The sequence below is a fragment of the Doryrhamphus excisus genome, chromosome 13 (genome assembly GCF_030265055.1).
Source record: "Doryrhamphus excisus isolate RoL2022-K1 chromosome 13, RoL_Dexc_1.0, whole genome shotgun sequence".
NCBI classification, from domain to species: Eukaryota; Metazoa; Chordata; class Actinopteri; order Syngnathiformes; family Syngnathidae; genus Doryrhamphus; species Doryrhamphus excisus.
In genome coordinates this window covers 9,760,798-9,775,522 of record NC_080478.1, presented here as the reverse complement: position 1 = coordinate 9,775,522, position 14,725 = coordinate 9,760,798, and the positions used below count along the sequence as shown (strand labels likewise).

Below are 14,725 nucleotides of genomic sequence, written 5' to 3'. Positions count from 1 at the left end.
ACGATTAAAAACTGGATTAGTGTGGTGTCTGTTAAAACACATATTTGCTATTTTAATGACCATTTAAATAGTTTATTAGTATTGAAGTCTACAATATTGATTCCAAATTTCAATATTAAACATTACAGAAGATCCTGTCCCCTATTAAAACACTATTTCAGTTACAGTCTACATAGCTGTGCTAATTAGGAAGCCAGTCTTTGTCATACAGCCCGTTTTACCATAAATGCACATTCTGTTTTGATGACCTTTTCACCCTTTGGTCATGCATCATTCTGTAGCCATTAGTGGGCGATGAGGCTTATAAATGTCTCTCTATCTCACACACACACACACACACACACACACACACACACACATGCATGCAGAGTGATCTCCTCTAAGTGTTTCCACTGAGTGATATAGATAAATGGAGGACGCTTGTCAAGATGTATTAGTGCAAGGAGGAACGTGGACAACAACTTTCCTTTTTGTGCTCTCTCACTATGTTTCACAGCGGCGGTGGCGGCAGTGGCGGCATTGCTCCCACTCAATAGGCTTGGCTTCTTACCCACAAGTTACTAAAGCCTGCAGGTCTCCATGGCTACAAAGCTGCCATGTGTGTCTACAGCTTGCCTGCTTGGTAAAGGAAGGTCTGTGTGTGCTGTGGATCTTCTACTGACAACATGAATGCTTCACCTTGCGTATGCATCCACTGTGACCGTGCCTTCATTTGTCATTCACTCCATTCTATACGTGCATGTATGCACTCACCGGCCATTACATATTTCATTACAATTATGCCTTCACCAAGAGAAGTACATGTATAATACTGTCGTTGTAAGCTAAATGAGGTAACCAAACCATGCAGTACACTACAGTACTGCATTCTATAAACCAGAGAATTATCTTGGAATAGGTATCATTTTTACATACAGCTCTTGTATTGGATCATATAGAATATAAACATTCAAATTGTCTATAATATTTTAGGTGCAATATTGTGCAATATGACTGGTGAACATATAAAGCTCTTCTGAAACACTGCAGTCTAAAGTCGTAGATTGCAGTGATGACTCACAGTATCTTGCTGTGTGTGTCACTGTACATTTTTCTATTTTACTGGGAATTTATAGACTTTTTTTTAAACTAGTCTTACAATCTTTACTAGGTTGACTCATGAGAACCTCCATCCATCCATCCTTTTTCTATGCCGCTTATCCTCATGAGGGCCGCAGGGGTATGCTGGAGCCTATTTCAGCTGTCTTTGGGCGAGAGGCGGGGTACACTCTGGACTGGTGGCCAGCCAATCACAGGGCACATATAGACAAACAACCATTCACTCCAGGTTCTCAATAAGTGACGTCATCTCCGAATGAGTTACATAGTGAAAACTGCGGTGCTGTCATCGCCGATTTTAAGATGAAACTCTGGACCCAACAAGGTTATGAGTTCAGCCTAAGTTGCCATAGTGATACAGCTGCTTTAAAAGAGAGCTATACCTTCGCTGAACAGGCAAACCCAGCGTTCCAATCAACACTCCTGGCTAACCCACTAAACTCGCTTCACAGAATATCCCCCTCGTGTGCCTGATCCAGCCCTGACATGCATCAGCAGAAACATCATCACATGCCAAAACCATGGATTGGAAGAGATTTTCTCCAATATATAGCTGCTGCTCACAGACATTCCACCTCCGTGGAGACAATTCTTCTATAGGATTCAGAAAGAGAGAATATGGTGGTAGAAAAACCACTTGAGGGCTCGTATTGAGCCATTTCCAAATCAACAGTTTTCTATGAAAATTAACATTATCCCAGACAACAACAAAAACATGTGCCCTCCATCTAGGACCCAGAACCGCATGACTGAATTACTCCAAGATTGCATATTGCAGCACGGAGGGTTACGTTGCCCCCACACTGACCTGGGACATTAACTATATAGCCCACTGTCCAACGATATTTCCATCTCTTCTCCTCCTGGCCAGGTTGAAACCAGCCTCATCTGTGTATACATGTATACACCATGTGGCCTGTCATCGGAATCACAATGAACTCTTTGGAACAAACACACATAAAACAGAGAAAAAAAAATGTCATTTACTGACCTGTGAACCAGGATTATGCATTCATTCATTCATTTTCTACCTCTTTTTCCTCACGAGGGTCGCGGGGGTGCTGGAGCCTATCCCAGCTAGGATTATGCGTTATAGAATTCAAATTATACGGTATTTTCAGAACATTTCCGACTGCTTGTATGGTTACAGTAAAGAGTCATTTCATACATGCACACATTCAAATCGCTATTCTGTCACGGATTGCGTCAAGGTGATCCATGTCTTTCTTCAGCACACGATCACCAGTGGACTGGCTGACATTGGATTATCCGTTTTATTGTGTTGTATTGTCTTCCTGTTACAACACGTGGCCAAAGAAAAAGGTAAAAGTAGAATAAACCTACCATACTGTACTGTACTGTATATCCTGTATACCCTACCCGTTGTCCTCTTTAAATTGGCAAATAATTTAGCCCACGGTGTATCCGCTCAGGTTGGGTGTCACTCTATGTCCTTTCATTATTCATTGTCATGAATCAGCACATTATCAATGACAGCGACACAAATTTCATCTGGAATTCTAGTTCTTTGCATGGGTCTAGGCTTTGGTCTTTGTCCGGTTTGTGGTCCTGGACCAGGTGCAAGTTCTGGGTATGGTCTGGCTCGTCCACGTCCACATTATTCAGTGGTAAAGGTGTTTTCATTCATTCATTCATTTTCTATACCGCTTATCCTCACAATGGTCACAGGCGTGCTGGAGCCTATCCCAGCTGTCTTCGGGCAAGATGCAGAGTACACCCTGGACCGGTCGCCAGCCAATCACAGGGCACATATAGACAAACAACCATTCACACTCACATTCATACCTATGGACAATTTGGAGTCGCCAATTAACCTAGCATGTTTTTGGAATGTGGGAGAAATACCCGGAAAAAAAATACAAAGTCACAGGGAGAACAAGGGTGGAATCAAACTTGTGTCACAAACTGTGTGGCCTGTGCTCTAACCACTCTAACACAGTGCAGCCCTCTGTTGCAACATTCATTCATTCATTCATTTTCTACCGCTTTTTCCTCATGAGGGTCACAGGCTTGCTGGAGCCTATCCCTGCTGTCTTCGGGCGAGAGGCGGTGTACACTTTGGACTGGCCGCCAGCCAATCACAGGGCACATATAGACAAACAACCATTCACACTCACATTCATACTTACGGACAATTTGGAGTCACCAATTGACCTACCATGGTTTTGGAATGTGGGAGGAATACTCAGAAAAAAACACAAAATCAAGGGGAGAACATGCAAACTACACACAGAGATGCCCAAGGGTGGAATCAAACTTGGGTCCACTAACTGTGCGACCTGCGCTCTAACCACTCTAACACAGTGCAGCCCTCTGTCGCAACAGTGTCTGAAAAATGTGTTCAAATAAGCACAAATGTTTTTAGTCTTTATCAAAATGAGTTTTGGAAACTGGATGCAAACGATGAATAGTGTTCAAGGTTTAGACACCAGAGTCCTGCTTTTGAGAAATGTGTGCAGTCAGTCGGTGGCTGTGTGCAGTGAATGTGATTTAGTGTCTTACCAATGGAAAAAAACTGTAATATAAGTAAATAAGATTACAATAAAGTAAAACTACTCACCCCGGAGGTTCCAGTGACAACGGCAAATAAAATTATTGAATTTTAAAACTAACAGAGATGCATTTTCATCGGTTTCATGAAGGTGTCTTGACCATAATCCAAACAATTGAAAGTGAAAGCATGGTGTTATTATATAATATAAATATGTTGCCTTAGCACCCCTTCCTTTTTTACAATACCAACGAGATTTGTTGGTGATTTAGAAGCACAAGCCTCGGTGCAGCGATGCATGCCACGTTGATTACACACAAGTGTTTTCACTTGTCACTTATCATTGCTCTCCGCGTCTCCGCCGTGCAGTATTATTTTGTCAACATTTACTGGTTTTCATTTCATTCCTTGACAGCTGAGAGCCGTCTCTTTCCCTGGTGTGTGTTTTTTTTCCTCCCTCCTTCATGTTTGCTGTGTTATTATCACACAACTCATACCAAGGACATTTACGATGGCAAAGTGATGGAGAAACTGAAGGCAGATGAATGTGAAATGTTGAAAATGTGAATTTTAAACAGGTTTAAACGCATAGCTAAAATATATTATAATGTTTTTTTTTCAGAGAAAAGGTCAAATGATTACAATTATAGCAACATTTTATACATTTACTGAAATATTTTTACAGTCAATAAGTGTATTCAACACACATTAATAAATTCATTTGTTTATCGTTTAACAGTATTCACTTTACAGAATTATGAATGTGAAGCAATTGTGATATAAACATGAGATAATTTGTAATGCCTAGTTTTGACCACTTGAGGTCGCCATTGAAGATTTATTTTTGTGTGCTGTGTGGAAAATAATAAAATAAATTCCGTATTTTTGAAGGGCTCTTTAATTGTTTTTATTTGTATTTATTTTTAATTAAATAAATTAAGTACGAATTAAATTAATGAATGAATTTAAAGTGTAACATTTCTAGCAAATGTGTGACACATTCTAATTTTATTATTATTAATGTTCTTATTAAACAAGTATTCATATTTGTGTTATCATTTATTATGATGTGATTTGAGCTGATATATAAATGCTTTATGAGAGATAATATGTTTTTAATGTATTTGTCTGGTTATTGTGAGAATTTAATATTAAAAGAAAACTATTCTCCACACTAACTATGGCCTTGGGAGTCCTGCTTTTATCCAACCCAGGAAAGACAAGTCCACGCCTTTTTTTTATCTCGTCGCTTTTTTAAGTCTTGGACACTCACGCAAGCGAGCACTTACAGTACATGCACACACACACACACACACGCACACACAAACTCTCACACACACACATTTAACTCACATCCGAAATCACCATGCCGTGGAAACCTGTCTGTGCTGGTCTCCACTTGCTGCTGTTGTTCCATACATCGGCCGTGGGTTCGAGCTTCGAGCTGACCCTGCTGCACACAAACGACAACCACGCACGGATCGAGGAGACCAGCGAAGATTCCGGGAAGTGCATGACCGGGAGCCCCTGCTTCGCCGGGGTGGCTCGCCGCTTCACGAAGGTGTCTGAGATCCGCAGGAAGGAGAAGAACGTGTTGCTGCTGGATGCCGGGGACCAGTTTCAAGGCACTGTGTGGTTCAACTACTATAAGGGCGCAGAGGCAGCTTACTTCATGAACAAACTTGGATATCATGCCATGGTAAAAAAAAAAAAATCTTCATGATGCATAAAAGTGTCATTTGCAAAAGGGGAAAACGTGGATCTGCGTGTTTCACAGGCTTTTGGCAACCATGAGTTTGACAATGGAGTGGAGGGTCTCATTCAACCGTTCCTGCAGAATGTTAATTGCTCAGTGGTGAGCGCCAACCTTAAAGCCGACCAGACTCTGTCTGCAAAGCTGAGCGGCTACTACCAGCCTTATACGGTGATCCCTGTGGGATCAGAGAGGGTGGCTGTGGTGGGCTACACCACCGCAGAGACTCCTTTCTTGTCCCAGCCAGGTAAGAATAAAAAATAATAATAAACACACAAATAGCATGACATTAATGGCCCTACTGTATGTACCAATACCTTGGAGGAAACTGTTTATTTAAGCAGGGGGGAGTTGACCATTTAAGGCCACTGCTGTTGTTGCTCTTGTTACCACACTTCCATATTAAGAAGAAGAAGACTTTATTATATCTCCGACCACAGCTGGGGTAACTAAATATGTCATCAGATGTTCCCACGAAATGCAGCATATCTTTTTTATTGTCTTGCTGACCTTTTTTTTAACTAATGAGCTTTTGTTACAAACATACAAAGCATTAAAAATAATAATTGTTAATAGTATTGTTTAGCGCTGCACGGTGGTCGAGTGGTTAGCGGATCAGGGTTCAATTCCACCCTCTGCCATCTCTGTGTGGAGTTTGCATGTTCTCCCCGTGCATGGGTGGGTTTTCTCCGGGTACTCCGGTTTCCTCCCACATTCCAAAAACATGCTAGGTTAATTGGTGACTCCAAATTGTCCATAGGTATGAATGTGAGTGTGAATGGTTGTTTGTCTATATGTGCCCTGTGATTGGCTGGCCACCAGTCCAGGGTGTACCCCGCCTCTCGCCCCAAGACAGCTGGGATAGGCTCCGGCACCCCCCGCAACCCTCGTTAGGAAAAGCATTAGAAAATGAATGAATGAATTAATTAATATTGTTTAGCGCTTGTGACAAACCTCATGTGAGTCGGGTCCCTAATCCGATAAAAGATCCAATAATCAGTAAAATTGTGAAAAACGGGCGTGCAAAATATTATTAGGGTAACGTGTGGGGGTCCTTCTTGCGGTTTGGGCTGCATTAAGTGCGAAAAAACAGGATTAAGATATAATAATATTAATAGCTAAACATTTCCTGGGAGGAATAATAAGATGGGCTGCTCAGCTATGCAGAACCCCATTGACTGCTACTTGGCAGCTGTCAGTGGGGGCCTGCAATGCAATGCATGCCCATAATTAGAACGCTTCTTCTGCTTTGTGTTTGTATTTTAGTTTATTTGTTAGTTTATATACTAATTTGTATGCTTGAAAATGCTTAATTTTGGCCAAGAATAAGTAAAATTTGCTTAAATATGTTACGTATATATACATGTATATTAGCTGGCATACAAGTGTAAAAAGAAGAACTATGGTACCCATTATGTTACTGTATGGTCATATCACCTTGTACTTCAGTACGTGACAAAAATAAATTTTCAAAAAATAAATAAAAAATAAAAATAAAACAAATAAAAATAAAAAAAACTATATTAGGAAAGCAGGAAGTGAACAAATGTAACAGTTACTGACTGTAAAAGTACCAGATGGTGGGGTAGGATTTAATAAGCTTTGCATCTTCCTACTCTATTTTATTTCCTACTCCCATAATACTGTGAACTGATTATGGGATGCACTCAATTGTAATCTGATGCATGTTCAAATGAAATAAAACCATTACCATTACCAAGTTAACCACTGTTAGTAAAATGCTTAACCAATTAAATTGTGCACTCATTTTTTTAATGTACATGCAGCAGTGTATAAGGAGTTATTGAGTCAACGCCCTGCATTGTGGTTTTCGCCATTTTTAGCATCATACAAGTGTAAAAAGAAGTTAACCGCTGTCCATATCAAAACAATAAATTGTGCCCTCACCGTTCTCCATATTAACCCCCTTTCCTGAATCCTTCCCTCTTCTCCTGTGTGTTTACATATTAGGACCACACTTAAAATTTGAAGATGAAGTGGAGTCCCTGCAGGCTGAGGTTGATAAGCTGCAGACATTGGGCTATAATAAGATCATCGCCCTGGGACACTCTGGCTTTGACGTGGATCAGAAAATTGCCAAGCAAGTGAGAGGCGTCGATGTGGTCATTGGAGGACACACCAACACATTCCTGTACACAGGTATGTTCTCCTCCGGTCTGCGTGGGCTTCAACATAGCCGCAGATTCAAATGAGAAGAGGTCTTTTTCTGGACGTCTTTTTCATGATCATTGGTCGATCTAATTGTCATCATTTGTACATCGTATATCAGTGATGACACTCAATGACAATCTCAATGAATCACATTTAAGTTATGTTGTAACTTTAACCATAATCATAAAATTTTTCATTTATTATTATTCATTTCATGTGTTCAGTTGTGTTGTCATTGGCTAATATTTAAATGTGTTTAATGTGTGAGAAACGTGTAAAAAATAAGAAATCGGGACAAGTACAAACACTTTTTCCACATCACTGTATATGTATATGCAGAAGATTCATTCATTCATTCATTTTCTACCGCTTATCCTCACGAGGGTCGCGGGGGTGCTGGAGCCTATCCCAGCTGTCTTCGGCCAATCACAGGGCACATATAGACAAACAACCATTCACACTCACATTCATACCTATGGACAATTTGGAGTCGCCAATTAACCTAGCATGTTTTTGGAATGCGGGAGGAAACCGGAGTACCCGGAGAAAACCCACGCATGCACGGGGAGAACATGCAAACTCCACACAGAGATGGCCGAGGGTGGAATTGAACCCTGGTCCTCCTAGCTGTGAGGTCTGTGCGCTAAGGAAGCCACTAGACCACCGTGCCTCCCTATGCAGAAGATTTTCCTTGATAAATCACTAGTTGTTGGGAATTAAATATATCATATAGCAGATGAACCCAGTGGTACATGAGAAGTGAAATTAAGTTTATAATTTTAGAAGATAATTATTTAACCAAAAGTAGGCAGGTGCAGAGTTCTGTGCAAGACCTTAGCTGTTGCAAGTACAGTAAACCTCGGATATATCGGACTCGGATATATCGGAAATTCGCTCACAACGGACAGATAAAAAAGAACCGATTTTTCTGTAATGCATTTCCAATAAAAATTCATTGCATATATCAGATTTTTCTATAACGGATTTTGCCTATTTCGGACAAAATCTCCAGTCCCGTTCCAATGCATTTCCATTAAATTTCCCTCGCATATATCGGATGGCCGCATCGTGACGCTCCGATTCGCCGAATCGTGACAGGCCGCTATACGACGTCATTTGCAGCGTTGCCTGCGCGTCCAGGTACATTGGAAACATAGTCAAGGAAGTGCCTTTTTATAACGGATAAAATCCAATTTACGCATATACCGGATATAAATCCGATATATGCGTAAAACAGACATTTTCCGGTATACACATATAACAGATTTCGCTTATATCGGACAAAACCAGTGGGAACAATTGAAACCGATATATCTGAGGTTTACTGTATTGCGTTCTTCTGGACAGAGAAGTCAGATGTGGTTCCTTGGTATACCGATCCACCCAACTTGGGAGTGACTGAACCCAGTGCCCTAATCACTATTGGCACCAGTGTTGCCTTCACACCCCACATTTTATCTCATCCTGCAGCACTTGGTGTTTCGCCAGCTTTTCATGTTCCTTCTTGCTATCACTATGTCAGGCTGGTTGGCCATCTCTATTGATTGATTAATTGTTTTTCGGGCCATTCAGGGTGAATTAACAAGTGACAATGAAAACATTTTGGAAAATGTCTTAAAAAATGTCAAAAGAGGCAAAGCATGCAAATGAAAGCTTTACTTCTTCACTTGTCGTTTCCCCATACAGGAACCGCTCCATCTACTGAAGCACCAGCAGGGCCATACCCATTTATGGTGAGGTCTGATGATAATAGAGATGTGCCAGTTGTTCAGGCATACGCCTTTGGAAAGTACCTGGGTTACCTTAAAGTCACCTTTGATACGGCTGGAAATGTTCTCAAAGCATCTGGAAACCCTATCCTGTTAGACAGCAGCATCCCTCAAGGTATGCAATACAGTAGTGCCAATTGCTGGTTCAGTCATGTCTGTTGATGTGTGGCTGCCAATGATAATCTGTGACACATGACTGCTTTCATACCTCTTGTTTGATTGAATTTTTTTTTTTTTTTTAACGGTCAGACCCCGCTATCCTTGCTGATATACAGAATTGGAAGAAAGACCTGGCTCAGTATTCGTCGCAGTATGTCGGACAGACTTTGGTTTACCTCAATGGCTCCTTTGAAGAGTGTCGCTTTAGGGAATGCAACCTTGGAAACTTGATTTGTGATGCCATGGTAATAAAGTGCATCAGATAATTATCAGTCACAGTTCCTGCCTGTGCTTGTCTGGGAGTTGCGATAAATATCGACACTGTTCACATAGTTTTAACATCATTTTCTTTTCTTTTTTTAGGTTAATCACAATTTAAAGTACTCCAGTGAGATGCAGTGGAATCATGTGGGTATTTGCATGTTGAACAGTGGAGCCATTCGCAGCGCCATTGACGAACGCCACAAGAACGGTAAACTTTTTCCCTGAGAGCTTTTTTTGTTGTTTGCGGTCTAGTGGTTAGCGCGCAGACCTCACAGCTAGGAGACCAGGGTTCAATTCCACCCTCGGGCATCTCTGTGTGGAGTTTGCATGTTCTCCCCGTGCATGCGTGGGTTTTCTCCGGGTACTCCGGTTTCCTCCCACATTCCAAAAACATGCTAGGTTAATTGGCCACTCCAACTTGTCCATAGGTATGAATGTGAGTGTGAATGGTTGTTTGTCTATATGTGCCCTGTGATTGGCTGGCGACCAGTCCAGGGTGTACCCCGCCTCTCGCCCGAAGACAGCTGGGATAGGCTCCAGCACCCCCCGCGACCCTCGTGAGGTAGAAAATGAATGAATGAATGCTTTTCCGCCACACAGTCCCGACTCAGGATAACACAGTATTTCAATTTTTATATTCCATTTCAAACAACTTTAAGGAGCCGTTTTATCCAAGTAGCTGGTTTTGCATGTGGTAATGTGCCAATAGCATATTAGGTACTGTGATGTGGAACAAAGGCAATTCTGTACATAGTTCCATGTATTTATTGTTATATACTGTATGTGACATTCATCTCTCAGGTACCATAAGCATGGAGGAGATCCTCACTGTTTTACCATTTGGAGCAACTATGGACTTGATACAGATAAAGGGGTCAACAATGAAAAAGGCCTTCGAACACTCTGTTCACAGATATGGTGACATGCATGGAGAATTTCTGCAAGTCTCAGGTCTCTAGTTACACTCTCAGTGTCTTAACAAGTCAATCATTTTGGGAAATGCATTTGTTTGGTACCATCTACTGGTTTGCATGTATACATTTCTAGCTCCAAATATCAATATTTAGCAAAATCCCGCTCTGTGATTCACACCCTGATTTTTGTGTTACCAAAGATATGATTTCTCCATTTCCAGGCATCCGTGTAGAGTACGACCTTTCAAAGCCAGCAAACCAGCGAGTGGCATCCTTATCTGTGGTCTGCACCAAATGCAGAGTGCCAAAATATGAACCTCTGGATCTAGAGAAGACGTACACTGTGGTCACGCCTTCATACCTAGTGGCCGGAGGTGACAGCTACACCATGATCAAGGAGGAGATGCTGAAGCACAATACGGGTAAGCAGGCAAGCAGAAGATGTTTAAACCTGCACTCACACTGATCTACAGCATCCATTCATTGTACAACAATTGAATTACATCAGCTTTCCTGACTATGTGGCATAATGCGAGTGGTTGTGATTATTTTATCAATTTCTGGTGTGATTGATTATGCACAAACACAAGCATGCACACTACGGGATTTGACTTTGTGGACTATTTTGAGTCTTTGTTTATTTCTATTATGCAAGGTGGCAGTTATGTCATCATAACTGGCAGGAAGAACGGTTAAATGTCTCCCAAATTTACTTGGCGGAGATGTCAATACATGTCAATGCATCCTTGCAAAGAAGGCAAAGATATACTTGAAACACGATACATTCAGGCCACCACATTCCTGAAACATGATGCATTTAGGGCAGCATAGTGCTTATGTCGCTTCCAAGAAGGCTGTCCATAAAGACTTTCAAGACTATAATTACTGTAGGCGTTGGTGTTAAATATTATTATTACACCTATAGATTCGGTCTAATAGCTCAGTGAATTTTCAGTTTAATAGCTTTTCGTAGAACGCCTTCTTGACACACGCTCTCATATTGAGTTACACAAGACTCACAGATAAGTAGGGATGTTTCGAACTGATCTTAAGGATCGGGATCGGCTGCTGATCTGCTATACTGTATTTTGAAGATTAGATAATATCAGCTTCCGCCACGAGATCGAGCCGATACGGTTTCTGTGTCACATTAGTAAGAAATGGCCGGAGACCAACATTTCTCAAAGCTGGCTACCACTTGACTTCCAAACCGGCTTGAAGAAAAACACGTCCACGGTTACCATGGTCACGTTAGTTTCACGTTGGACGTTAGAGATTATGCGAGTAGCTACAGTGGTGGTTTCCCCTCACTGTGCCGACTGCGGTGTCATGGTGCAGTGAGCTCACATAGGAAGTGCCGCGATGTTCATAATACGGACCATCAATAAAAGACTATTGCTCTGAAGAGTATAAATTGTTTAAAAAAATCATATATTGTAATAACAACCTTATTAATCTATAACCATGTCAAAGGACTAGTCTTGTCCTCAAAGTATTTTGCACGCCTTTTTTTTTATTTGATCTTTTATTACATGACGGACATAACTCGCAGAGGTTTGTTGCAAAAGCCAAACTGTAGTTATTCATGCTGTGTAATAAAAACTAAACGTAAATTCTGTAATACTTTGGTTGAATGTTTTGAAGAGCTATTTTCCCAACCATGTCCATATCCACAAATGTATGTTTGCAACAAAAGCTTTTTTTTTTTTTTTTTAAAAAGGATCAGTATCAGATCAGATAATCAAAACTACAAAAAAATCGGATCAGAAGCCCAAAAATGTGCATGGGGACATCTCTACAGTGAACCCATGGAAAAATACTGGGTGACACAGAATAGATGCACTGTTCTCACTGTTCTACTCACACAAGCTTAACTCTATGCTCACACAACTCTTAACTCATCCAATCCCCCCAACTTTGGATTTAATTATTTATCCTGATACACTTTGATATTTCATATATATGCATTCAGCATATATTGTACAAGAAAGTATTAAACACCTTGTCCTTTTGACCAACATACAGCAGCACACATGTATGCATTATCAATGCACACATGCACACATGTTCACATGCCCCAATAATCCAGGCTAAAGAAATGATGGTGCATATGGTCAGATTTTGAGAAAACGTCACATTAGCACCGACAAATAGATAAGTGGCCTACATACCTTTTATTCCGGCTTTCCGTGTGCACAGTGCTGGGATTGGAACATACCCAGATCATGCACTGCTGTGGTTGGTACAAAATGCACATAATAGTTGGTGAAGGTGTTTTTATGTGGTCACATTTTTTTTAACCTTTACTGGACACAGATTTTTTTCCTTTTTTTAAAGGCCATCCAGGGTGGGTGAAATGTGCATTTTTCAAAATATCCATGTTGGTGTTCTGAGGAGAACATACAATGGAAAATTACAAAGGCAAAGTACGCCAAGACCCATAAAACAGCTAGCAATAAAACATGCATGGTGAAAAAACTGAATAAGAAACAAATGTGGATTCAGAATTCCTTAATAAAACCAAATAAATTAACACGAAAGCACAAAGGAGGCTGTGCTTTTCTCACCAGAAATTAGTAGGACTTCATACAAAAAGCTGAAAAATATTTTAACTTACCTAATAACTGCATCCGTTCACAAAGCTCAATATAAAGGTTAAATGTTACTTTTTGGACAATTGGGGACCCAACAAAAACCGACTCATGACCATTACCTGAGTTTGGAAAGTATAATTTAGACCATGTTGTGTGCAGTTGTGAAGTTATTTCAAATGACTTGTCCGTTTTTGTCTTGCAGGTGATATGGACATTTCGGTTTTATCCAAATACATATCAGAGATGAAGCGCGTCTATCCAGCGGTGGAAGGTCGGATCAAGTTCAGGAACTCTGCAGCACTTGCAGCCCAAAGCTTCTCTTTGCTGCTGTTGAGTTTATGTCTGACTCTGACACTCTGATGCGTTGCAAGTGGGATGTATTTGTTTATTTACACCAACTATGTATTATTTTGACACCAAGTTGCCAAGCCACTCAATCCTCCAGTTTTTTGTGTCTGCATGCTCTGGTCCCTTGTAAAGGCATTGGTGGGCGTTCACTTATGCTAACTAGGACCATGTGGGCCACCAAACCTATAAATTTATCAGAAAAGGGACAAGCTTGCAAGTAAACAACATTGTATTATGATGATGAAACTACAATAGTATTTTAATTCAGTCCATGCTTACTTTACTGAATCTGTATGGTCTTTTGTAACATAAGTTCTCTTAAAATGGCATTGGAACAGTGAGGCCAATTCCTTTATTTTTGCTGTGAACTGCAAACATTTGGGTTTGACACCTTTTGCACCATTTTTCATGAGAGTATTGGAATATGTGATTGACAGGTGTGCTTTGATGCCCAGGTGTGTCCCATTACATTGCTTATTCATTCAATAAATAGCACTGTGTTGTACCTGTGCAGACTGCATTTAGAGGTATAAACATGAAAACCAGCAAACTGTTTATGAGTGACAAACAAGCAGATAGGAAATAAGTCAGCCATGGCACAAACATTGGTCACAGACACTACAAAAATACTGAATGTTCTGAAGAAGAAAGAAAGCGCTGGTGTACCAAGAGTTCCTTTCTTCTTCAGGACATTCTAAATGCCTGTAAAGCTATGACCAATGTTTATGCTATATTTATGCTTCTGTCAGATTCACAGTGCTTGTTATTTACCCATAGGCAGATCTGCAGTCTGCACAGACAAAACCTGTCCTATCGAATCTGAGTGTAGACATTTTGATTGAATAAGCAATGCAATAAGACACACCTGCCAGTCACAAGTTCCAATGCCTTTCCTCACACGAAAAATGGGTGGGTTTAAACAGAAGGTATTGTCTTCTTGATGTCAAACCCAAATATTATCATTCTACAGCAAAAATAAAATCATTGACCTATATATTGTGTGTTATGTTAAATCAGCAGTGATGTTTTTTTGGACCAGCTCTCTGACTTGCCATAAAACCATGTCCAATGTCGTATTGTAGCATTAAATGATGCTCTGTATCATAACATTTGTTTAAATAAAACAACAAAAATAAGTGCTT

The 14,725-nt window shown here is 40.6% G+C and overlaps 2 protein-coding genes across 4 annotated transcripts in view; one reads left to right on the top strand and one right to left on the bottom strand.

Moving 5' to 3' along the window:
- Positions 1–5,289, bottom strand: part of htr1b (5-hydroxytryptamine (serotonin) receptor 1B) — a 22,504-nt gene extending 17,215 nt beyond the window's left edge. Inside the window, exon 1 of one of the 3 annotated variants that reach the window (XR_009132345.1) lies at positions 3,680–3,950. The gene's annotated coding sequence lies outside the window, so the exon portion shown is untranslated. Of the gene's footprint in view, positions 1–3,679; positions 3,951–4,963 lie in introns of those variants that run through there. The other 2 variants (XM_058090156.1, XM_058090155.1) reach the window with 2 other exon arrangements.
- On the top strand, positions 4,901–14,714 carry nt5e (5'-nucleotidase, ecto (CD73)). The gene is made up of 9 exons (XM_058090147.1): positions 4,901–5,309; positions 5,388–5,610; positions 7,335–7,523; positions 9,222–9,419; positions 9,554–9,708; positions 9,827–9,935; positions 10,529–10,678; positions 10,863–11,063; positions 13,438–14,714. Exons 1-9 carry the CDS (start codon positions 4,977–4,979, stop codon positions 13,593–13,595), a joined length of 1,716 nt encoding a protein of 571 aa, XP_057946130.1. The 5' UTR covers positions 4,901–4,976; the 3' UTR covers positions 13,596–14,714.
- Positions 14,715–14,725: the final 11 nt, after the last annotated feature.

Coding starts and splice junctions, on each gene's coding strand:
- nt5e (XM_058090147.1), top strand. CDS start 4,977: ATGCCGTGGAAACCTGTCTGTGCTGGTCTCCACTTGCTGCTGTTGTTC. Junction 7,524..9,221: donor CAACACATTCCTGTACACAG/GTATGTTCTCCT, acceptor TTCCCCATACAG/GAACCGCTCCATCTACTGAA. Junction 9,420..9,553: donor AGACAGCAGCATCCCTCAAG/GTATGCAATACA, acceptor TTTAACGGTCAG/ACCCCGCTATCCTTGCTGAT.